This window comes from Musca domestica, unplaced genomic scaffold, assembly GCF_030504385.1.
Source record: "Musca domestica strain aabys unplaced genomic scaffold, Musca_domestica.polishedcontigs.V.1.1 57, whole genome shotgun sequence".
In the NCBI taxonomy this organism is placed as follows: Eukaryota; Metazoa; Arthropoda; class Insecta; order Diptera; family Muscidae; genus Musca; species Musca domestica.
This window is the reverse complement of record NW_026712358.1, coordinates 4148231-4173014: the sequence shown is the minus strand read 5'-3', so window position 1 is coordinate 4173014 and position 24784 is coordinate 4148231. Positions and strand designations below refer to the sequence as shown.

At 34.3% G+C, this 24784-nt stretch overlaps 3 protein-coding genes across 8 annotated transcripts in view; all 3 read left to right on the top strand.

The window, feature by feature from the left end:
- Positions 1-15688, top strand: part of LOC101891319 (cGMP-dependent protein kinase, isozyme 2 forms cD4/T1/T3A/T3B) — a 156417-nt gene extending 140729 nt beyond the window's left edge. For all 5 annotated transcript variants that reach the window (XM_059128764.1, XM_059128762.1, XM_059128763.1 and 2 more), the window contains 6 exons: positions 26-245; positions 9562-9798; positions 11558-11707; positions 11778-12397; positions 12459-12648; positions 14601-15688. In XM_059128764.1, coding sequence (XP_058984747.1) covers positions 26-245; positions 9562-9798; positions 11558-11707; positions 11778-12397; positions 12459-12648; positions 14601-14766 — 1583 coding nt within the window. In that variant the 3' untranslated portion in view covers positions 14767-15688. The remainder of the gene's footprint in view (positions 1-25; positions 246-9561; positions 9799-11557; positions 11708-11777; positions 12398-12458; positions 12649-14600) is intronic.
- A 376-nt stretch (positions 15689-16064) lies between these two features.
- LOC101899155 (PI-stichotoxin-She2b) lies at positions 16065-19887 on the top strand. 2 transcript variants are annotated; one of them, XM_059128721.1, is made up of 2 exons: positions 16065-16556; positions 19614-19887. In XM_059128721.1, the coding sequence occupies exons 1-2, from the start codon at positions 16526-16528 to the stop codon at positions 19787-19789; spliced, it is 207 nt and encodes a 68-aa protein (XP_058984704.1). In that variant the 5' UTR covers positions 16065-16525; the 3' UTR covers positions 19790-19887. The 2 variants fall into 2 exon arrangements, with proteins under 2 accessions (XP_058984704.1, XP_005192098.2); XM_005192041.4 differs by having other exon boundaries at positions 16088-16490.
- A 3271-nt stretch (positions 19888-23158) lies between these two features.
- LOC131805504 (protease inhibitor-like) lies at positions 23159-23640 on the top strand. Its single transcript, XM_059128716.1, has 2 exons — positions 23159-23318; positions 23381-23640. Exons 1-2 carry the CDS (start codon positions 23246-23248, stop codon positions 23539-23541), a joined length of 234 nt encoding a protein of 77 aa, XP_058984699.1. The 5' UTR covers positions 23159-23245; the 3' UTR covers positions 23542-23640.
- The last annotated feature ends 1144 nt before the right edge of the window (positions 23641-24784 follow it).

Genomic DNA, 24784 nt, shown 5'->3' with positions numbered 1-24784 from the left:
TTTTTCTATATTTTTTTCTTTCCAGATGGCCGCGTGGAAGTTTCCCGCGAGGGTAAATACCTGTCGACTTTGTCGGGCGCCAAGGTTTTGGGCGAACTGGCCATCTTGTATAACTGTCAACGTACCGCCACCATCACCGCCATAACCGAATGCAAACTTTGGGCCATTGAGCGACAATGTTTCCAAACGATTATGATGCGTACCGGTCTGATACGTCAAGCCGAATATACCGACTTCCTGAAAAGGTAAGGGAATATATGATTTAAGTATATAAAAAATCTTGCCCTTCAACATAAAAAATTGGATGTTAAGCTAGTTTTTGTATTTGTAAAAGATAGTTTAAAAGTTTATGATATAACCACTTTGAATATCGTAATATTTGTATTAGATTTATACCAGGATCGACCCACACCCTCCCCAGTATCCCCACAATAAAAGGTTCAAAATTCCAATGGACGGAATATTTTTCGGACTTAATTTAAAAATTTCAACTCTTTTGTTAAACTTATGGAATACATCGTTTCAAATTTTCTGGGGCCTTGCGCCGTGCCAGGTGTGGACTATATTTGTTACTTCCTTCACTTTACATGAGATATAATTTAAAGAAAATGCTATGAGGAAATGGAATGAAAATGTGCGTGAGGTACCAGATATAGTAGACCGAAGTATTCCATTTTCACAATTCGTCTTGTACAGATAAAAATACTGGTATCGGCAAAATTACAAGAAAATCGAACGTTTATATCACATTTTATGCGAAATCATAAATTCGACATTTATCCCAGATTTCTGGTTGAGAGAAATATTTAGATATAGAAAGTTGTTAAGTATTGAAAATTGTGACCCTTTGTGGGTGAGGTACCAGAAGGGGTTCTGTGTGTGTGAAATTTGATTTTATCTAACTTTCTTTAATCGTTTTGTTTTTCAAAATCTTGAACCCTGTGTGGGCGAGGTACCAGAAGGAATAATCCGATCACTGACATCTTTATAACAGATTTTGTGGTGGTGAAAATATTGAGATGTAGCAAGTCTGAATGAAATCGGATTTAATTTCGCGTTTTATGAGCTTCAGGGTTATTCGTAATTTTGAAGGAGGTACCAGAAGGAGTGTACCGATTTCTGCCATTTTTTAACAGATCTTGTGTTGAAAGAAATATTGAGATGTGGCAAATCTGAATCAAATCGTATGTTAATTTCCCGTTTTATTATCGTTATGGATAATCAAAATTTTGGACCTTTGTGGTGGAGGTACCAGAATGAGGGGACCGATATATTCCATCTTAACACTAGACCTCTGGTTAATAGAAATATTTGGTTGTGTGGAACTTGAAGACAATCAGACTCTTACATCACATTTTGTAAGGGTTATATTTATTAACAATTTCGACCCTTTGTAGGAGAGGTACTTGATGGAATGGAATATCGGTCCATTTTCACATCTGATCTAGAACTGAAGCAAATATTAGTATTTGCAAAGTACTCGTTTTTAGATCAAAACCCCAAAATAGTTCTGGGTTCTTTGGCCAAATGTTGTTAGGGATCTTATATAGTTTTAGCCACATATTATGGTACCCCTATATTTTGAGATATATTTTGCAAAATTAAGGATAGAGCTCTTAAATTTGATAGAGATCTTTGGATTACATCCAGCATTATTGGTACAGAAAATTGGTCAAATCGGCCTTGTAAGGATAACTCAGATTTCAAGTATAAGAATAGTATCGGATGTTAATTTCTCGTTTTATGAGCTTCATGGATATTCAAAATTTTGGCCCTATGTGGGGGAGGTACCAGAAGGAGTGGACTGATATATACCATTTTCAAACCAGAAAATGGGTTAGTAAAAATATTGTTATGTGTTTTAAAACAATCGGACATTTTATAAGAGCTATAATCATTCAAAATTGTGATCCTTTGTGGGAGAGGTACTTGATGGAGTTGATCGATATTGTCCATTTTCACACCTGACCTAGCACTGATGCAAATATTAAGATTTGTAAGGTTGGAGCAAAATCGGAGTATAATTTTCCTTTCTGTGCAGTAAAATAAATCTTCGACCTTTTGTGTGGGAGGTACCAGATGAAATGGACCTATATTGCCCATCTCCGAATTCAATCTAAATTTGATAATAATATTACCATGTACCAAGTTTGACACTCCGAATCGAATACTCCGTTCGAGTGTTATCATGCGAACCAGTCAGTAAGCCAGACAGACGGACGGACGAACATTGCTGTATGGACTCCAAATGTCCTTAAACGGATTACATCCAAAGAGACCTGGGGTCTAAAACCGTTATTTCGATGAGGCACGTTTTGAGCGTATCGAATGATATGTGCCCTCTCTAGCCATATGACTGAGGGTATAACAACAAAATCTTACCCCCTCTGCTAGAATGTTTGGGTTTTTACGGTACTATATTTTTTACTCAGAAACGATAAAACCGAGTACATAATCAATTATTTTTAAAAAGGTTCATCTGAAAAGATTCCCTTGTTTCCCTTTTTATATCGAAGATACCTTGGTTTAACACTAACCACTCTTCGGGTCAAAAAAGTTCATTAAGAGATATGAGACATGCCCATATCTCAATAAGGGGGTCAATGTGTCACCTTTCATTTGGGAAATAACATTTTTTTGTGATATGAATAAAATCTGCATAATCAATAAAGAGTTGACAGGTCCGAAACATGAATCGCTCAAGAAGCAGACAATGATTCAAATATGTTTTGCCCATAGAGGAACTGTCCTTGTGGGTTAATTACTTACTCATCAATGGTAATCATGGCCAAAAGGCGTTTTTCTGAAATGAAGCTTCATTTTTCGGATTCGAGGCTTACATCCATGTATGTTTTCAATCTAAATCATTTTGGAAGGTGACTCATGATTCTCGCCACAAAACAGAAGAAACGACAACGACACAGTTTTTAATGACTTCTTAGGGTGAACACACAAAATTTCCACATCGTTAGCTATGACACCCAAAACCAAGAAAAAAAAAAATAATTGTTGTATTATTATCTTCCATAAATAACGAAATTCACACATAATAGGGAGTTTCTTTTTTTTCATGATTACTATTTTTATTATTATTGTGAAGGAAATTACATAACTCGCACTTTTCCGCATAACCGCGAAATCACTCCAAACCATTTAAGAAATACCCACCGCATTTAGTTCTCAACACTTTCAATTTCCTTGCCGCACATCATTTGACGAAATTGTGGAATTTCGTTTTTGTCCGCTTCCAAATAAAAGCATAACGACCTCAACGACGAAAGTGTTTTGTAATGCTCACCTAGCCGGGTACTAAACGCACCGACACACACACACACAGCTGATGACCATAAAAAGACATGCCAGCCAAAAGAAATACATTTTAAATTTAAGTACCTACCTTCCAAGCGATGTCTTGGAAAACGCCAACGAAATGACCTTAACCAAGCGGCTGTGGTTAGTTCGAGCCATAAACCAAGCCAACCTCCAACAGCACCACCACCCAAACCTCGTCGCAAAACAGCGTATATTTTTTAAAATGTTGTTATATTAACATTTCTGCTTACCTTCATAAATGTTTTAGTTGTTGTTGTTGTTGTTGTTAGAGTGCCACCACCTTCCATTTAACAAGTCAATGTTGCTTTTTCTGCATTTTGCACAAACAACATTAAAACTGATGGATGGATGGCCGGACGGACGGATAATGTCTCCTCAGTATGTGAGGTGTATCCCCAAACTGGCCCAAACCGCTTCGATTTTATCCGCATTTCTTTTAAGTGATAGAAAACCGAACAAACAAACAACCACGCAAAGCTGCTGCTTTGATGGAATAGTGCGTAGATCACAACAACAACAAAATAGCGTCAGCAGCAGCCTACAAAAGTGAAATCAATGTTGATATCAAAACAAAAACAAAAGCAAAAACACGCATTGCCATTTAAGAGACTCTTTAGGCTGGCTGCAAGTCAACCATCGATAACGCTTACAATGTTACGCTAATGTTTTCATTATTATTGTCAACAAGCTTACGCCGCTGGCTGTCGCCCAGCCACTCCGCCATGAATTTTTACAAATACGAGAGCAATTTGATTTGCCGGTTTGTTTTGGCTTCAAGGAAAAGAAATAAAAAGTGAGGCGACGACATTAATGTGATGGAAACATCATAGAGTTATGCGAAAAATCTGTGTATTAGGGTGTACCGATTAAAAATGCGAAAATATCTAATATATGTATACCGAACAAGCTTGAGTAGTCAAGGAGAATTTATTTCGAATCAATGGGTGTTACATGAGCCAATCCTTATCGACAACACTCACAGAGAAGTATACCATGGCAAAATAGACTATTTTGTTTACAGTATTTCCACCTAATAAAAGTACCCATTACCAAATTTACAACTTTCGGTTCGGTAGTTGAACAACGCCGCTGTTAGTCATTACTTAGTAATGAGTGAGGTAAATCTTTTATTTTGTAATTTTTTTTCCAAACTTCTGATAATGAAAAAGGTAGTTTGTTTAAATAACCCTGTAATTGGTTATTCTGCTCATATGTTGGACTGACAAATTTCTACGGGACTTTAAAATTTGTATTTTTGGGAAATTTCCAATATATACAAAAAATCCTGAAATGTAATTTTTATACTATTATACCCTCCACAATTCTATGAAGGGTATATTAACTTTGTTACTCCATTAGTAACTCCTCGAAAAAATCATGTTAGACCCTACAAAGCATATATATTTTGGACCAGCGTAAAATTCGAAGTCGATTTAGCGATGTCCGTTTGCCCGTTATAATCACCCTATCCTTCGGACGAATCGAGATAGAAGTATAAGATTTTGTTTTTGCCAGTAGGCAAATTAAGTTAGTAAATGGGCCATGTCGGTCGTTTTCGTATAGTCCTCATATAACGGTACCTTCCTGATATTTTTTATTTTAAGGGTTTTAACAATACACCGGAAGCAAATTTCGTATTTGACGTTGGTAATAAGTACTACAACCTACAACAGACAATTGTCTATGCAGACCCACGTCTTCGTATAGTCCACATATTATTATATCCGTTTATTCGATATTTTGCTAATTTTAGCGACATTAAACGTCCGAATTGTTTCAAATAAGACTGAAAAGTGCGTCTGCAGGTCCACTTCTTTGTATAGCCCCCTATATAACGGCGCCTCCCGATATTCGGTATTTTGATGATATTGAAGGCATTATTCGCCGGAATTGTTTCAAATTTCATATATGAAGTTCGGTACTAAAGCCTATGGCAGACAATTACTTATGCAGGTCTACGTCTTCGAATAGCTCCCATATAACGGCTATCCATGTAGGCGGTATTTTTTGACGAAACTTTTTTGACATTTTTCAAGTTTTTTTGCAAATGAGGATAGGTTTGCAAATGAGGATCAGGATGCTTTTTAACTTGTTATAATTTAATTATTGTTACAAACATTGCTAATCTCAATAAAACAGACCTTAGGTTTGCTCGTTTTTACTCACGAGTAAAGCATACTCGGGAGTGTTCAAAGTGCACAAGTTTTACACGAAGCTTACTCTACAGACTTTTCTTTTATGTGGAAGTATTCGCGAGTTACTGCTATTTAAAAAATAACATTAGGAGTCAAAATAAAGTAAAAGTTTACTCAAAAAGGTGGATCAAGTTTTTTGCTGAATTTTGTGTGAAGTTTTTAATAGGTTCAGATGTTGCTGTGGGTCGGGAGGAGGGAAGGTCGTGTACAAACCAAGAAGTGAAAAATATCAAGGGGCCATGTTGGTAGATATCAGAAATAATCCTCATCAGCACATTTCCTTTTTGTTTCAGATTTGGTCACACAACATTTTTAAATAAATCAATTTGGTACAGAAATGTTCTTACTAATTTAATAGGTAATTTAAACTCCAACTAAGTTTCTCAGTCTTTCGAAGCTATTTCCAGAATTGTGTATTTCTAAAATCATATGCTTACGATTCTAGGTAGACTCTGAATAAAAAAATTAAATAAATGTGACAAAAATGGATTTTACATCGATCAATATTAGAAATTCTAAAATTTATTATACGACTAAGTTGCTACAAGGCAGACTTGCCTAAAAATTGGCAGAGATGTATACGCAAGTAATCGTAAGCAAGCAAACAAGTTCATATATTCAAAAATTAATAAAAAAGTAAATATATGGAAATTCGCCAAAATTGTTTGAGGGTCAATTCTACAGTGTCGATTCATTCAAATTCCACAACTACTGAAACACAGCCTAAAATAAATTTAATAATGTTTTCAATAAATAAAATAGAACTTTTAATTTTTTTTAATTGTCGCTGTGTTTGAAATCGGGAATTTTAATTTTTGATATTCCTTCCCATTAAAAATACTCTTAACAAAGCTGGTTATCAACGCAATTTTTTAACAAGGGCATATCGCTCGAAGTAAGTAGTTATTTTTGTCCACTAAAAATCGATTTTATAATTACTTATTTATCGATCGTCATATGAAGCCTATATATAGAATTTTAGAGACCAGAAAATAATGACTCTTTGTTGGTATATTTTGCTAAAAACACATAATTGTAAATCTACTTTTAGTCATAGCCCTCATATAAGTATGCTTCCTGATTTGAAGGATTAAATAGATTTTTGAAGCTATTTGTCTTTAATTTAATTGGACATTAATTAATCCATATGCTCATAAGATATAAAACCTTCGCTCCTCTATTCCATTTTTTGAACAGTAAAAACACCCTTATTCAAAAAAATATTTATGTATGAAAAGGGTAACATTTTAAATAAATTGTGGCGTAGGTAGTAAAAGTCATCTGACAGTAATTAAAAAAAGAAAACAAAAAAAAAAACAAAAATAAAAATCAAATCTCGGAATGAAATGGTTGAAAAAATGTACAATATAGGACTACTAGTTGATATTGCACCCATATAGCGGTTCAACTTCATGTTTAGTCCTAATTTACAAACTATTTACAAGTAATTTGTCACATTGATTTCTTGGCAAATCTCTCGTGAAACGGTGACTCCAGTTATTCCGAAGCCAACTGATTTGGCGACGATTTAATTCGTTCGTACTAGATTTCTCTAATTCCACATAGACTATAACCTCGGCCTGTGGCCTGCACATATTACAAAATGCAGTCAAGATACCACAAAACAAAAGACATTCTTTAATTCCAGATTCATATAGAATTCTGCGCCGGGTAGAGAGTCGCAGGAGAGAAAAACGTTGAACATAATCTAGGTTTCACAAAAAAACGATATGGAAAGTTTGGACCAATTCGAATGCATCTCTCGATTTATATGACGCTTTTGACAATTCCAGGGTGTGTGTGGTGTTATTTTATTATTATTATTTGAGGAATGCAGTAAATCCGTAAAGTGTGTCTTAGTACAAATTTAGGTGAAGTTTAAACAGAATTAGTTAATCATTTGACATTTTTAAGAATTTATATTGTGTAAGATTTTGGCTTTTTGCGGGGGAGATACCGAAAGGAGTGGGCCGATATTTGTTACCGTCACATCAGTTTTTGTGTTACAGAAATTAAGTAATAAGTTTACAGTATTTCGGATAGTTCCTTTTCGAATATAAAATTTATAATTTTGAATATATTTTAAAATTTTGTGGGGGAGTTACCAAGCATGGGTGGTCGATATGGCTTGCCTTCGTTGAAAAAAAAATAATCAAGTATAAGTGACTATCCAATGACCGTATCCAATTATATACTTATACGCTCAGGTATTTTTTAAACACTGGTAAAAAAACATAAAATTTTAATTTAATTTGAAATTCGTTAAGCCATATGTATTCAAAATATTAGATGTGTACGATAACATTTCCAGTAAAACTTGGCTCTCTCGCACATACAAATTTTCCAAAAAGTTATCAGGCGACATTCAGTAAAACAGCGGTTTAACAAAATTAATGCGTTGTGAAGATTAATTTTCCATTTTTGATTAAATAATTGCCTGGATTTTTAAACATTTTCACATCGGTCATAAATCAGCTGATTAAGCAGTAAAAATTTACAAACTCTCAGTAACTCAACAGTCAAAACTGCTCCCTTCATTTAGAGACTTTTTCTCCTCTCATCTTCGGGACTTACAGAAAACTTTCTGTAATAATTTGAACAAATTATAAGCTTAACCTACAAACTTAAGGTGATGATACATAAGAAGCCTGTGACATATCATAAAGGGATGTAAAAGCCGTACTGGAATCCTGCTTCATTTTCCCTTTTAGAATGACCTTACTATGCCATGCCATGCCTAGGTCCTTCTATATCATTTGTTTTATCCTCCCCTAGACATTCAATATAGATCTAGAAAAAATACTATTTATAAACTTTTTTGTCATTATTTTATTTTTGCAAAATGCAAATGTATACATCCGCACCACTGTTCCGAATCGGCTCAAAAACATAATGTGTAAATGATGTACGTTCCAATGACGATCATCGATCAAAAAATTACTTTAAAATAAAAAATGCCATGAATTCGTACATTTCTTTCGATTGAATGATTTCTGATGATGGAGAGCTTAGATGGATGGTTGCGCTTAGCTTGCCATTCGGTGGTTTGGCAATGTTCGTAGAGACGACAATCGGTAGCAGTCAATGGAGGTGGCGGCAATGTTGCCAGGCATAAGTGGTGATAGTGGATGAGTGGTCCGTGTCTCATCATCGCCAGCACCACCACCGCCACCATAGTCATGTTTATTTTGATGATTTCTGTCTTCGACTGTTTAAAAGACCCCAGACTTAGCTACAGCTTCGTGATTATGGAAGCAATGATGTTTGAAAATTATTTTACAAATAAAACTTTCTCTGATTTCGTTTCTGCACGCTTGCCGCCGCATAGCCAGCCAGCCAGCAACTTCTTTTCATTGGCCATAACCACAAACAAAAAAGCCTTGATGTGAAATAGCATTAGACCTAAAAGTAAATGAAATTTGCGCACAGTGATCTAAGCCCAGGCAGGCAGACAGGCTCTTGGAAGGCGTTGATGATCATTATAATGATGCTCTCAACGACAAATGACTTCCTCTAAATAATAAAAACATAATGGTGATGAAGCTGTGATGCTGATGTTGATGTTGAGACGAGCAAGCGACCGCATCATGCGGATCTATGAACGATCGGCGCGTCATCATAACGATCATAATGAGTAGACATAACGACAAACAGACAACCATCCAACCAAACAGCTAGGCAGGCAGGCAAACAAATAAACGTTGGTTACCTCTTGAAGATCAACAACGTCTTCGAAGTTCGTTGACTGACTGGTGGACTGTAAGTGGGGATGTATTTATGTATGAATTGCGAATTGTGCCGCCGTCTGACAAGATGAGATAATTTTTTGGTGTCTGCAGAAATTTTACTGCATCGAAATACTATTTACATTTGTTGTTGATTATTACTATTGTTGATGTAGCGGCTGCTGCTTCGGCTGTGGCTTTTCATTAGTTTTTCCTCATTACTTTGTAAAGTGATTTTGTTTTTTGAATTACCTGATTTTTATTTCGTAATTTCCTGTATCTGATCATTTTTTTTCTTCTTCTTTTAGTGTGCCCATATTTAAAAATCTCCAGGAAGATACGCTCATCAAGATTTCCGATGTATTGGAAGAAACACATTATCAACAGGGTGATTATATAGTACGCCAAGGAGCAAGAGGTGACACCTTCTTCATCATATCCAAAGGCCAGGTGCGAGTCACAATCAAACAACCCGGCACTCAGGAAGAGAAATTCATTCGAATTCTTAGCAAAGGCGATTTCTTTGGCGAAAAGGCATTGCAAGGGTAAGTAAATCAAAAAAGAAAATTACAGGGTGAGATAAAAAGAATGCAACAAAGTCAAACGCCATAATTTTTAAAATTTTTTTTAAATTTTATTGAATGAAAGCAAAAAATGTTGCTTTACGGTATTTTGGCTAATTCCCGCGGAAGCGTTTGCTTGGGGTGATCGACACTTTGGTATTTTTAGTGCCAACATTGCTCTCCAAAATAGTCCAACGACTTGGTATCTGGAGATTTTGGTGGCCATTGAGCGCTGGAAATGAAGCGAGGAACCTCATTTTGTAACCATTTTTGAGTGCTGAGTGCGATGGTGGTGAGTCCTGTTGGAATGTCCGAGGTCTGCGGCCAAAATGTTTGCGTGCCCAAGGCTTTAATACACCCTCTAGAATATTTTCGCTATAATATTCGGCATTTTTTCTGATGCCACGGTCGATTAATACGAGCGGAGAACAATCATCGACTGTTATGGAGGCCCACACCATCACCATGGTTGGCGCTTGAGTTCTGATGACCAGCCGAAGGTGCACATTTTCAACTGACCTCTTTGGCAAGTAAACACGATCATTTTGTTTGTTTACAAACTGCTGGACAACGAATGTATTCTCATCAGAGAAAACCAAATTCGGAAGTTCGCTACTTTCGACCAAGCGAAACAACTCTTTAGCTCATTTGAGTCTATTTTCTTCTGTTGCGGTGTAAGTTCTTGCACTTTTTGGAATTTCAATGGCTTCACCCCGAGCTCATTTTTTCAATATTTGCGAATGGCATATTGCGATATGATCAGCTCACGAGCCATTTTTCAGTTTCTCCTGATGTAGCAGTTTTCTTCCGTCCACTTCCTTGACGTCGGGCCACGCTACCAGTATCTCGGTAACGAGCGATCGCACGAAACACAAAAGATTTATTCATATTTAAATGCTGGAGTGCTCCAGCGATAGCCATTTGTGGTTTTTCAGTCAAATTTAAAGGAATCACACTATCACGCTTGAACTCCATCACGAATAACTTTTTTCCGGAAAATTCTCACCAAAACGCTTTTGTACGCTTGTAAACAATATAAAGAGCTGACACTGGAATAATTTTAACAGCTGTCGGACAAGTGGCTTAAAAATGACAGCAGTCTGAAGTTTTTTGCAGTTTTTTCATCTCACACTGTATGTGGAAAGATGTGAACATTTCAGGTGGTTTTAAAATCTCCAAAGTGATATTTCCAGTATGTTTGAGACCTCCACATTGAGTACTGGCCATATAATTAGTGCCAATTTAAGGTTATTGATCTGCATACAGAAAGTATGAAAGAAAGAAAGAATTCAAAATAAATCTTAAAATAAAAAAATAGAAGAAAAATAAAAAATTATAATGAATTCTTAAAAGAAAAGTGAAAATTTAAAATTTTGGCAAATAACACTCGGAAACACCCCCCCCCCCCCCCCCTTTTTAGATTTTTTAAAAGAGCAACAGAAGATAAAAATTTAAATGAATATTTAAAATCTTCCACTATTTTGACGTTGATTTTTTTAACCTATAATAAATTCTTTGGAAGAAAATAGAATATATGAACAATCCCATATCTCTCCCTTCGCTCATAAAACCAGATACCTTTAACAAAAACAACACTATCGGAGAAGATAAGCATCTTTTAAAATTTGAATTTCTTAAAAAGAAATAGAATTTTCTCTCTCTGCCTCTTAAGAGCCAATCATTAATCACAGTGCAATCATTTATTATTTCTTTATGCTTTCATTCTTATCTTTCCATCCAGGGATGACTTGCGTACTGCTAACATCATTTGTGATTCACCCGAAGGTGTTACCTGCTTGGTCATAGATCGTGAAACCTTCAACCAGCTAATATCGAATTTAGATGAAATCAAACATCGTTACGACGATGAAGGCACCCTGGAGAGAAGAAAGTAAGTAGACTCCTCCTACACCACACACAAACACAATCATAATTAATTTTCCCTTTCCCCCTTTTTACAGGATCAATGAAGAATTCCGCGATGTCAGTCTTACCGATCTGCGTGTCATTGCCACCTTAGGTGTTGGCGGTTTTGGTCGCGTCGAATTGGTACAAATACATGGCGATGCCAGCCGTTCCTTTGCCCTGAAACAAATGAAAAAGGCCCAAATTGTCGAGACCCGTCAACAGCAGCACATCATGTCCGAAAAGGAGATAATGGGCGAGGCCAATTGTCAATTTATTGTTAAGCTCTTTAAAACATTTAAGGATAAGAAATATCTCTACATGTTAATGGAATCCTGTCTGGGCGGTGAACTGTGGACCATCCTGCGTGATAAGGGAAATTTCGATGATTCCACAACTAGATTTTATACGGCATGTGTTGTTGAGGCTTTTGATTATCTGCATTCACGCAATATCATCTATCGCGATTTGAAACCCGAAAATCTCCTCTTGGATGAGAAGGGATATGTTAAATTGGTGGACTTTGGTTTTGCCAAGAAACTGCAATCGGGTCGTAAGACATGGACTTTCTGTGGCACACCCGAATATGTGGCACCAGAAGTCATTTTGAATCGTGGCCATGACATTAGTGCCGACTATTGGTCTTTGGGTGTATTGATGTTTGAATTGTTGACAGGTATGTGTGAACGTGTCTTGGCATTGAAAATGATACTAATTGTTTGTGATTTTTCTTTTAGGTACTCCACCTTTTACCGGTTCGGATCCCATGCGTACCTATAACATTATTCTGAAAGGCATTGATGCCATTGAATTCCCCCGCAACATTACTAGCAATGCCCGCAATCTTATCAAGAAGCTGTGCCGTGACAATCCTGCTGAACGTTTGGGTTATCAGCGTGGCGGCATTAGTGAAATACAAAAGCATAAGTGAGTATCAAAAATCTGTTAACCCACGAAAATTATTTTTCTGTTTTAATACCTGTTGAATGGTACAATATGACATCTATTTTGCTCAGTAGAACATGTTTCTCTGATCTATAATACCATACAATTTTCGGACTCTTTGTCATTAATACAGCCACAGGGGCAACAGCTTTAAATGTATTTTACTTCTGACTCAACCACAAACGAAAGACTAGGTCGTACCTATTTTATTTGATAGTGTTTGCTAGAATTTCAAGATCTATTTGTCGGAGCCACAGCAATAATCAATCGGAAAGACATTTACATCCACCGCCTTAAGATTATAGATAAAGTAATTGTTCGTTTCCGTTTGCAGCCAAGTGCTGCCATTTTTGAGCCAACTCTGATTTGAAAAAAAGAAAGATTCTGAATCCGTTGTCGATTGCCTAAACAAATCTATACTCATTATACTGTCATTAGATTTGAAACAAGTAAAATACTATCAGTCGGATTTGCCGACAGATGTATACCCCAACCTTGAGTTATGATTCTCCAAACTGTTGACTATTTATGGGAGAGGTTCCGAAGCAGTTGGCCTATATTGAGCAATTCGTATCTAACCTAAGACTAATATAAATATTACAACGTGCCAGATTTAGACTATATCGACTACTTCCTATACTATATATGAGATATATGAACATTTTTGGAAAATGTGGAAATATGCCTGAGGTAACAGATGTGGTCGACCAAAGTATTTAATTTTCATACTATCTATGAATATAGACAAAATTATTGGCATGTGCAAAATTTGAAGAAAATAGAATATTTATATCCAATTATATGCGAAATCATAAATTTCGATCAATTACATATTCATATCAGATTTCTGGTTAAGAAAAATATTTAGATATAGCAAGATGTAAAGAATCACCGACTTATTTCGCAGGTTACGACAAATAAAAGTATTGGAAATTGTGACTCTTTGTGGGTGAGTTACCAGAAGGGGTTGGCAGATGTATATCATCTTCACGACAGATCTTGCGCTTTCTTTAAGCGTTTTGTTTTTCAAAATCTTGAATCCTATGTGGGGGAGGTACCAGAAGAAATGGTGCGATCTCTACCATCTTTATAACAGATCTTGTGTTGATGGAAATAGTGAGAAGTGCCAAGGAATCGGATGTCAATTTCTCGTTTTATAAGCTTCATGGATATTCAAAAAATTGACCCTTTGTGGGGGAGATAGCAAAATGAGTCGACCGATATATTCCATCTTCAGACCAGACTTTGGACTAAAAAAATATTGTGATGTGTGTAATTTGAAGACAATAGGACTCTTACATCACCGATTGATATTTCCCATCTCCGAATTCGATCTAAGTTTGATAATAATATTATGATTTACACAGTTTGGATCAAATCGGATACTCATGGTGTAATAAGACAATCAGAAGGTAAAGTAGGTTCGTTCTTATATGCATCCCTAAGGCTTTGTCCGCTTCCTGTCAAATTATCAAATGTTAAATACAAATAGTGTTTACATTTATTTGATGTATTTCCGCATTAAAAAATGCGAAAGATTCAAAGTAAAGGTGAATGAATGCGAATGTCTTGATTTTCTTTCAAAAATATGATGCAAATTTTTCAATATTTCAATGCCCGAAATATCAAACTTCCAAGTCCACCTATTGGAATATACCCTAGATAAGGCATTTTCCTATTATTGATATTTAAAAATTAAAATTTCCAAAGCCACTGGCGAATATTGACATTTTGAGTTCCTGAGACAGAATTACTCCACAGTATCAGAAAAAGTACAAAAAGTACGGACATTGCAATTTTACTTCTTAAACCTTATAGCTATCCTTTTTTATAATTTTTATAATTATTTCAATTCTTATTACCTTAAAGCTCTCCTTAACGTTTTTTTTTTTAATAACTTTACTAATTATATTCCATATATTTTTTTATTTCAGATGGTTTGATGGTTTCTATTGGTGGGGCTTACAAAATCGTACTCTAGAGCCGCCCATCAAGCCCACCGTTAAGGGTGTAACGGATACAACTAATTTCGATAACTATCCACCCGATCCAGAGGGACCACCACCAGATGATGTCACCGGATGGGATAAAGATTTTTAATCGCAGCAATTGTTGAAAAGTGGAAAAGCGCAAAAGAAATCAAAAACGGATTTATTTTTCTAAAGCCATATTCAATTAGGAAATAATATTTCATTTTTTGTAATTTTGTTAAAAACAAACAGCTACTAGAAGAAAGAAAGAAACCAATTTAAATTATAGTCTTCCAAACTACTTTTTGCTCTCCCAAAAAAAAACAAAACAAAAAGAAGGACGGATGCAATAAAAATACGATAAAAAATAATTAATTAATTAGTGTTATGAATACTATTCTAACCCTTCAATGCATATTTTTTTAAATTATTTTTCTTTTGTTTATATTAATTTATGTGTATTTTTGTTGTTGTTACCGTTTTAAAGAACAAAAATAATTGCATATATACAGTTAAATGATGAGAAGGAATTCAGCAGATCTATACCATGATTTCGATTCCCACTCTGTATTGGGTAAGGTTTACTAAAAAACAACAAAATAATTACCGAGTTAAATATTTAATTTTATTGTTTAAGTCTTAATACTTATTTCTTAAAAAGTGTAATGATGAAACCTACAAATAAGCCCAATTCCTATACGACCTATTCAAAATTGAAAAGAAAATCTCACCAAATCCACCGTCTCAATGTCCACCATTAACAATCCCCAAAAACCATTTATGTAAATATGCATTAGAAGGTTATACAAAAATTAAAAAAAAACAAACAAATGGCTTTTTCAATTAGAATTTAAAAAAGAAAAAAATTATAAAAAATATATATTTTTTGATTATTTTTAAATTAAATGAAATATATAAATATCAACTATTGTGTATCTATCTGTTTGTAATTAGAAAGTAATCATGTTTGTAAGAAGAAATTATTTTTACAGATTTTATTTAGTTGTAAAAATAATAATTATAAAGAAGATAATAAAATGTAAAACAACGAATATTTCAAATGGTCCAATGCATTTAGTAAAAGGTTGGGGAAATTCAAATAATGTTACCAACAACTACACATTGGAGAAATTCATTTATAGTTTCCTATGTTATTAGAAGAATGAGCAAAAAAGAAATTCAACGATGTAATGGAAATGTTGACAAGAATTGAGAAATCAATTTACTTGCAATACAGAGTAATATGCATCGAAGGTGGGTGCAGTGAACATTGCAATTAAAATGGAAATTGTAAACACCATCTTCCTCCCCCTTGTTCCCCCGAAGACGTGCTTTTTTGTGAAAACTACAAAATAACATCTTTATCGTTAATGTGTCTTTTTCTCCAAAGGGGTGGGTATATCTTTTATATTCATTCATGGAACAATATTTTTTACATGTGTGTGTCTTGCCTGCAATAAACTTGAAAAAATATGTATCAAAAAACTAACACCGCTCGGTCGATATGAAAGTGAGAGAATAGCAAGAAAGACACGTATTGCAATTTTAGCATTTTTAAAGAACTTCATATTATCTGCATAGCAATATTACTTCATCGTGTGTTGATCGATCGGGAACACCATCACCGTGAACTGTGTTGTCTTTGACTCCGGTGTATTCAAAGTGTTGATGTAGCATTTATTGTTCTTGTTTTTTGTTTCTTAATGTCCATGCGATTTTATTATTCGAATGCAATGAAGTTGTCAACGAGTTTAATTTTATTGGCATTGATTCAAATTTCACTGTGTCCAGTGTTCTTGGTGTGGACGAACCAAATAGTGGAAAATATTAAACGCAACAATCAAAATGTAACGGGTAATAACATAGTTAATTTTCAATAACATTTGATTATGGTAAAACTTAAAAGAACATATAATTATGGTAATAAAAATGTGTGTGAAAATCTTGGGAAAATCGTCTTTATACAATTTTTGTCTGAGTAGTGAAGTTTCATGAAATTGTGATTTTGAACATTTAAAAAAGACAAAATTGAATGTATATGTTTTATTTGAGTTTGAAAAAAAAAATAATTTATTTACAAAAATTAGAAAAACTCTGGCAAAGTTGAAATTTGCTCTGTTCCAGTACCTGCAAAAATCTACTAGTTTTGAAATTTTCTTCGATATCATAAAGGTAAAATCGGTTATCGTAGTGATAACTTTTACATTCTTGCAGTTCTGGAACAGACCAATTACAAGATACAATGTAAACAGAAAAAAAAATAACAATAAAAAAATTAATCTATTCTATAAATTTTATGAGCATATATAAAATTTTGTTTGAATTTAGCATTGAATACTCGAAAAGCTTGAGATTAATTTTTACTTCGAAGTTAATCAATTTTTGAAAATTGCTTAAGATAGTCTCATGCATGATAGTCTCTCTCGCACATGCAGGGATAGTGCTTCTCGTATTTTCAAGTTCGAATTTCACGATTCGACAAAAACTCGGATGTATATTAAAAATTAAATGCCTGTCAAAATTACAATTTATGTTATGTTTCAGAACCTGCAAGAATGTATACACTTTACAACGACACAGGAGTTTTCCTTTATGATTTCGGAAAAATGAAAAATTAGTAGGTTCTTGCAGGTTATGGAACTGCGCCAAATTTTGAACAAATTTTATTATACCCTACTTCTTTAAATAAATGATACAACTTATACGATGTGAAAAAATTATACGATGTGTGAAAAATGTGGTATGAGGTCAAGTCCAAAACAATAAGATATATTTAAAGTCTATAGAGTGAGCACCCATTTGAACTAGGAGGTGCTAAATTTAGCACATTCCGATCTCGGAATAAAAAAATAACTGATTAAAATCAGACGATGCCGTTATATGGGGGATAAAAATAAGGGCCTAAGTTTTATAAATATATGTACACATTTAACATACTTATTGAGAAGTGGATTAAGCATTTTGCATTAAAATTTCCAAGGAAAATATGGTGCATCTGATCGTTATATTGAATTTTAAGTTTAAACTAAACTTATTAATAAACAAAAAACTCTTATTCAAATTACAACGGACAAACATGGATATGTCCATATGCATCTTTAACATTGTGATGTAAATCTAACTTTTTTGCAAATATTTCTCTTGCGCCTTAAAGTATGCTTTAATTTTTCTATTCAATTGGTTAATTTAACATTAAGCGCCAACTATCAACACTATAATATCAACGAAAAATACTTTAACAAAATTTCAAATTAAAAGTCCCACACAAAACATAATTAATTATACCATCGTCCCCATGGATATATGGGTATCATTTGTGCCTAATCGAGATAACTAACATTGAGTCTAAATCCAGTCCGATCTTGGCACCTCGTGACATTGTTCGGTATACTTCTATTGATACCTTCGCCATAAACAGTTAAAAATTTTCTCTTAAAAATAGAAGGAAATACTGATTGAGCTAACATTTCGTAAATCATAATTCACACATTCAAATTAAAAAAAAAAAATTACCTCAAGTAATGCGTTTAGAGTTGTCGATATTTGCCCAACTCAAATTGGAAATATTGATTTACCTTCTCTCGTGACTCTCCCACAAAAGGTGTACATTTTGAATAATAATAACTCACATAAAATATGAAATTAATGCCCTTTTTACTTCAAAATTTGCACATCTCAATATTTCTATAAATACTAGGGCTAGTATGCTACTTCTGGTGCCTTCCCCAAAATCGATCAAAATGTTGAAAAATTTACATCCCAAGTGATGCGAACTGTGTCCAAGACAGAAAATGAAAAGTATAGTTCTACTCTCTTCTACTCCGGTCGCTCTATTGCGTATAAAACATAAATTTCCGATTTTGTCTAAACTCTGCACATCCCAATATTTTAAATGAAATTAGATAATGTGTGTATATAAGATTTACTAATTCTGGTACCTTTGCGCAAAAGCTCAAATATTTCAAAAATGTCAACATTAAGTCTAGATTGAAGATGGCATATTTAGGTTCTAAAGTCTCTCTTAATGGGGCTATACAAAAAAGTCTAATGTGAGGAGTATATATCTGTCAAACCGACTTACAATTTCCATCTAGGTGTTTTGAACTTTTTTGATTGTCTTGAATGAAAAAATAATGAAAGGGGGTTTCCCGTAATCAACGCACCTCTCGGACTAGACTTGACAAAATAAATGTATAATTGTTTTCTGATACAAGATCTTCAGCGTTTAGTAAATATTTGGGTTTTGTAAATCTTTAATCGAGACTAAATGTATGTGTATTTTAAAATGCAGCTCTCGATCGATAAAAGAGACTTATACTTTTTCTACTTATGATATATTTTTTTACCCTCTGCCATACAATTTGTCATTCTGTTTTCAACACCTCGAAATATTCGTCGGAGACCCCAAAAATATATGTATATATTCCTGATCGGAATAAAATTATAAAGTAATTTATTGATGTCCGTCAGTCAGTCTAGAGCTTTGAAATTTGCCACAAAAGTTTATATTATATGCGGGCTGTTTAGTATTGAAAACGGGCTATATTGGTCCACGTTTAGGTATAGCCCCTATATAATGGTACCTCCCGATTTTCGGTTTCTGCAACAATTTCCGACCAAATTAGCTAAAATTAGACAATTGGGGTTCTCTCCTTGCGAAAAATGTCCCATTAAAGACCACTAAGTGGAATACATCCCATATAACGGTACATCCCGATTTTCGGTATTTTTGAGGTTTCTGCCACAATTTCCAACCAAATTAGATGATAATATGGGTTTCGCTTTTTGGGTTATTTTTGTATTTTAATTGAAACGGATTGATATTCTATGTTAAGATACTCTACTCTTTCATGGAACTTAATTTTTTTCATATTAAATCTATTTTATGTCCCTACTGTGCAACCATAAATATATATTTAAAGAAATTATTCAATTGACTGTTCTGTTTCTTTTTTCTTCTTCTTACTTCATTCTTAGCTTGTTTGGAGCCGAAAACACCTGGTCTCTGTCGTGGCAAAATGTTGCGTTACGCATTCGACAATAAATCTGGCAAATGCATAAGTTTCTACTATTCCGGTTGTGGTGCTACGCAAAACAATTTTCTCACCTACGAGGAGTGCCGGCGTGACTGTATGCAGCAATTACGATATTGAATGTTAATGAAATATAAGAGAAGAACTAGAATACTACAACATATATTTATATCCATAAAATACATACTCAAAAGCGAAATAAATTTGGCATTCATTTACATTTAATGTTTATTTGAAGGTATAGCTGGCAAAAAATTTTTTAACTGTTGTTTGAATAAAAAGGACAGTGTGAAAACTACATTCACATTTTGTTTGAAATCTCATAAATTGCATACTTTTATATGTTACTCTCATTGAAAATACAAATTTCCCCTTCCCTTGTCAAATCTCTCTAAAAATCTTCACCTTGTAACAATGAGAGCAAATAGGTAGACGGATGTTGTTGTTAAATGTAAGAAATTTGATGATTTTACACCGAATTGTGTTTCATACATACAGTAATTAGAAACAAAAACCATGTCGAAGTTTTGAAATGAAATAATGAAGGTGAGGTCAGTAGTTAAATTTTAAAACTAAGTAATCCTGTTGATGTTCTCTGCATTCACTTAAATTATTACTAATTGGAGATATTTGGTACATATCCAAAATGCCGATATTATGGTCCGCTTTTATAAAACGGTAATTATTACTTATTTTTCCAGCTCAGACTCTGATCGACTCTGAATTATTGGGCACTTAATACCGTATTGTGTGTTTGTATATTTTTAGATACAGTGATTTTTTGACGATTACTTGTCGACAAAGCCAGTGAATATAAAAATTGGATATCCAAATAAACAGATTGTGCTTAGTAATTAGCATGCTCGTAATTATTTCATTAAATTCAATATGTGAAAGAGATTCGGGGAACTTTTCAACCAAACAAAGTAACAATTAATTGGCACATGCGAAGTATAGTTTCAAACATTTAATAACAAATAAACAAAAAAAAGTATTAAATTCGGCCGGGTGGAACTTTTAATACCCTCCCCTATGAGACTAAGAAAATCTTTAAAAATCAAACTATTGGGATTAAATATTACCATCTTAACTGCAAATGACAGTAAACTCTTTGGGAGAATGCCGTTAAAGTTAACAAAATACCATAAAGTGGATCGTACCGTTATATACCAAAACGTGAACCTATTTAGAAAATTTTCTCCTACGGAGGTTGCTATCTATTGCAAGTCTTAAGTATCAAATTTGAAGCAATTCCGTTAAAAAATGTGGCTTTAATTATGTAAATACTGTATATCGGGAGGTACCTTCCTATGGGAGATATACAAAAACCCGGACATAAAACCAGTAAGGAAAGGCCAATAGTCGAACTGGGCCGATTATATGATACCCTACACCACCATGCGTATTTAATAGTGCTCCCGTAAGAAAAATTTGATGTACTTGCTTCTAAACTGAATTCGGGCGGATGTGCCAAAATTCAGGCTATTTAGACTTATATTGGCCATTTGGTGCACAAAAAACCGAAATCGGATAAAGATATATATGGGAGCTGTATTCAAATCTGAACCGATCTTAACAAAATTTTAAGCACTTATTTCTGAGCTGTATCTGATATCATAAAACACCAAATCGGATGAGACATATATATGGGAGCTATAGCTATATCTGAACCGATTTTCAAATGTGATGTAGACTTAATTCGGCGGTATGTGCCAAAAATTCAGGTCATATTGAACATTTGGTGCACAATCAACCCAAAATATAGATATATGTGTGAGCCGAACAGATGTTTTGTGCAAAATTTCATCTTGATCGGGCTATACATGCTACCTGTACTTTTTTTACAAAAATATATGGACTGACGAATGGACATGCATAAATCGACTTAGAATGTGTCTATCTCGCTCCCTTCTCTATGTTACAACCAAATGCACAGAGACATAATACTCTAACCACAGTGTGGTGTAGGGTATAAAGATCACTTTATGACCGAAAGCCTAGTTCAAATAACATTTTTCAAAAAATTCCTTTCGAAAATTTGGCTACAATCATTAAAACACCGAATATAGAGAGGGCTATATATGAGGGCTAATACATGGACCTAAATAACCCACCTTAGGTCTGAGATGCTGGTATTCATTAAGAACTTCAAATACCAAACAATTCCTTTGGAAAATATGATTGCAACCATCGAAACACCGAATATTGGAAGATACCTTCCTATAGCGGGCCAATATCAAAAGTCCCTCAATCTTTGGGTAAAGAAAATATTTTAACTACAAATACCAGTAAGGCCGTTTGCATAATGCTGTTAAATGTTTCAAAAACCCATAAAGTGGGTGAGTCCGTTATATAGGGGCCATACCAAAACGGGAACGGGAATTATCATCTACCAAATTTTCTTAAATAATAAATTTGAAACAATTTCGTGGGTAAATGTGACTAGGAAAAATATGCCGAATGTTCTGCCACCAGCTAGAACCCATTATGAACTACAAATACCAATTTTTAGACAAATCCGTGGAAAAATGTGGCAAAATCATCAAAATACCGAATATCGGGAGGTACCGTTATATGGGGGCTATACCAAAACGTGGACCTATATTTACTATATATATTCCACCACCGGAACTAGAACCCACTATGATTTAGAAATACCAATTTTTAGACAAATCCGTGCAAAAATAACGAATATCGGTAGGTACCGTTATATGGCGGCTATATCAACACGTGGACGGATATATCTAATTTGCAATACCAACCATTCTAGACACAATACAAATTTTGAAGCTCTACGTCATATAATGTGGGTTGTATCGTGATTTCAACAGACAGACAGATAAACGGAATGACAATGTATAATAAGGACCGATGTACCCCACTTCCAATCCCATAAAAAGCTGTTAAACCCTTATACCTTACTAAATATACCTTGTATTGTATTATGATATAACCTAAAACAATGATTACTACTTTTTCGGGTCTCTTTGAATTTGGGTCAATAACAAAAAATGGCTTGAATTTTCTTTGTCTTATTTTTTATGTCGAGTGCTTAAATGACACTTTTAAAGATTGCCAAAACAATATTTTTATATAAACAAAACGAGTCTTAACCACTTCTTATATTTGCTGCAACACTTCATTGAGAAGTGCAGTGAAATAAATGGGCGTGTTTAAGCTCCTTATCCTCAAGTGGATAGCCAAGGGTATACCCTTGGGTTTTCAAATTATTGGCGATTTTTTGCATCTTGCCATTCATTCATATTATAAAAGGCATTTAAATTTTTCTGGTCAAGTAGCGTCACAGTTTTGCATCTTACCTTACCTTATATCCGATCGGTATCTTCTGCCATGGCTACACCAAAACAAACAACACTATTCAATAGTCAGACAGACAAACAAACAAGTTGCTAATAAGCGATCATTGCCAAAGGCCGTTTGGGCCCTTTTTAACAACTACTTGCTGCCGGAGATGTGTCGTGAGTATAAAAGTAACTCCCCCATCAATTCAGCGATATCATTCTAATTTGTATCTTCTTCCGAAGCAGACACCAAAAACCAATAACTATTTGCAAAATGAAGTTTATGTTGGTCATTCTCAGCATCATTGTTGTAATTTTGGCTTCAGCCAACGCTTTTGACAAAGCAGGTTCGTAGAAAAGGGGATTCACCTGTTGAACAATTTATTTATTACGATTTCATCATCCACAGATTGCTCTCTGCCCAAGGATGTGGGACCCTGTCGCAAAGCGGATTTGTCCTACTATTTCGATACGGAATCGAAATCTTGTCAAACATTCTTCTATGGTGGCTGTCATGGCAATAACAATCGCTTCAATTCCAAAGAAGAGTGTGAAAAGTCATGCCTCTAAGCTAAAGGCGGTAAAAGGCACAAAGGGGGAACTGTAGCCTAAATGTAACCAGTTGCCATTAATTTTTGAATTAAGCATTACATAAATATTTTTTCTTAATGTTATTACGTAGTTGATAAGAGTTTTTTCGGTTTTCATCTATTTTTTTATTTTTTGTTATTCTACATTTTATTAAAAAAAGAAAAAAAGATACCAAAACTAAACTGGTTTTCAGTTTCGCATTTATAGTGGGAATGGGGAGATAGGTTTGATAAATACCCCAGCCACGCGTATTTTAGAATGGCAAAGAACGTTCAGAAGACAATGTGCGGAAATAAAAATAGTCGATATACCTAATTAAATTTTAATGGAGCAGAAAACATTAAGACGAGGCAGGCATCCGAAAACTAGATATATATGAGACAGTCTACAACATAATTGGACGTTAGGTGTAGGCAGACGATTTGATGCCCTACAACAAGATCGTTCTGTGACAAAAAAAGGGAAAGTTAAAGATCGACAGAATAAAAAAAAATCTATAAATTTTAGTTCCCAACTATCTTTACCTAAAATAAATAATTTTTGTTAATGGTTTTTATTCAGTGCCAATCATCTCCCACAATACTCCGATGAGTCATAAAAAAAAAGCAAAATAAAAATGCATCAACAGCAAGCCAAATTTGTTGTTAAAAAGAACTGTTGTCATTAGAAAAAACAAATATTCATCTTTCTACATGACTTGAATTTGTCAGAGAAATATTTTTAGTTTTTTTCTCTTTTTGTTAAGTTAAGACGGAACAAGATTGGCATGCAATATTTAGTCATAAGGTTTGCAACATCATATTTCTGGAATATAATAACCATGTCAGCGTTCACACACACATGGTAAAAGAATACAGGTAGGTGTATCAACGCTTCGGAACATTGAATTGTAACATCTCGAAATATACATTTTAGACCCCTCTTGATCAGCATAAAATTCTATGTCGAAATCTGTGGAAATCATTGAAGCTTCCGAAGGAAATGAAGTAAGTTCATAAAAATTTATTCAAATGTGTATTATGTCTGCAGGACTTTTGGTATTGAAAATGGGCCATGTAGGTCCACGTCTTCGTATAGCCCCCATATAACGGTACCTCCCGATAATAGGTATGATTTTAGCGACAGTATTTACCGGAATTATTTTAAATTTCGTATTTGAAGTTCGTAATGGGTACTACAGTCTATGACAAACATTTTTGTATGTAGCTCCACGTTTTCGTAC

What these genes read in the sequence shown, in the direction of transcription:
- LOC101899155 (XM_005192041.4), top strand. Translation starts at nt 16,340, where the DNA reads ATGTCCATGCGATTTTATTATTCGAATGCAATGAAGTTGTCAACGAGT. An exon ending in CAACAATCAAAATGTAACGG is followed by an intron (nt 16,491 to 19,613) that starts GTAATAACATAG and finishes CTTCATTCTTAG; the next exon opens with CTTGTTTGGAGCCGAAAACA.
- LOC131805504 (XM_059128716.1), top strand. Translation starts at nt 23,246, where the DNA reads ATGAAGTTTATGTTGGTCATTCTCAGCATCATTGTTGTAATTTTGGCT. An exon ending in CAACGCTTTTGACAAAGCAG is followed by an intron (nt 23,319 to 23,380) that starts GTTCGTAGAAAA and finishes CATCATCCACAG; the next exon opens with ATTGCTCTCTGCCCAAGGAT.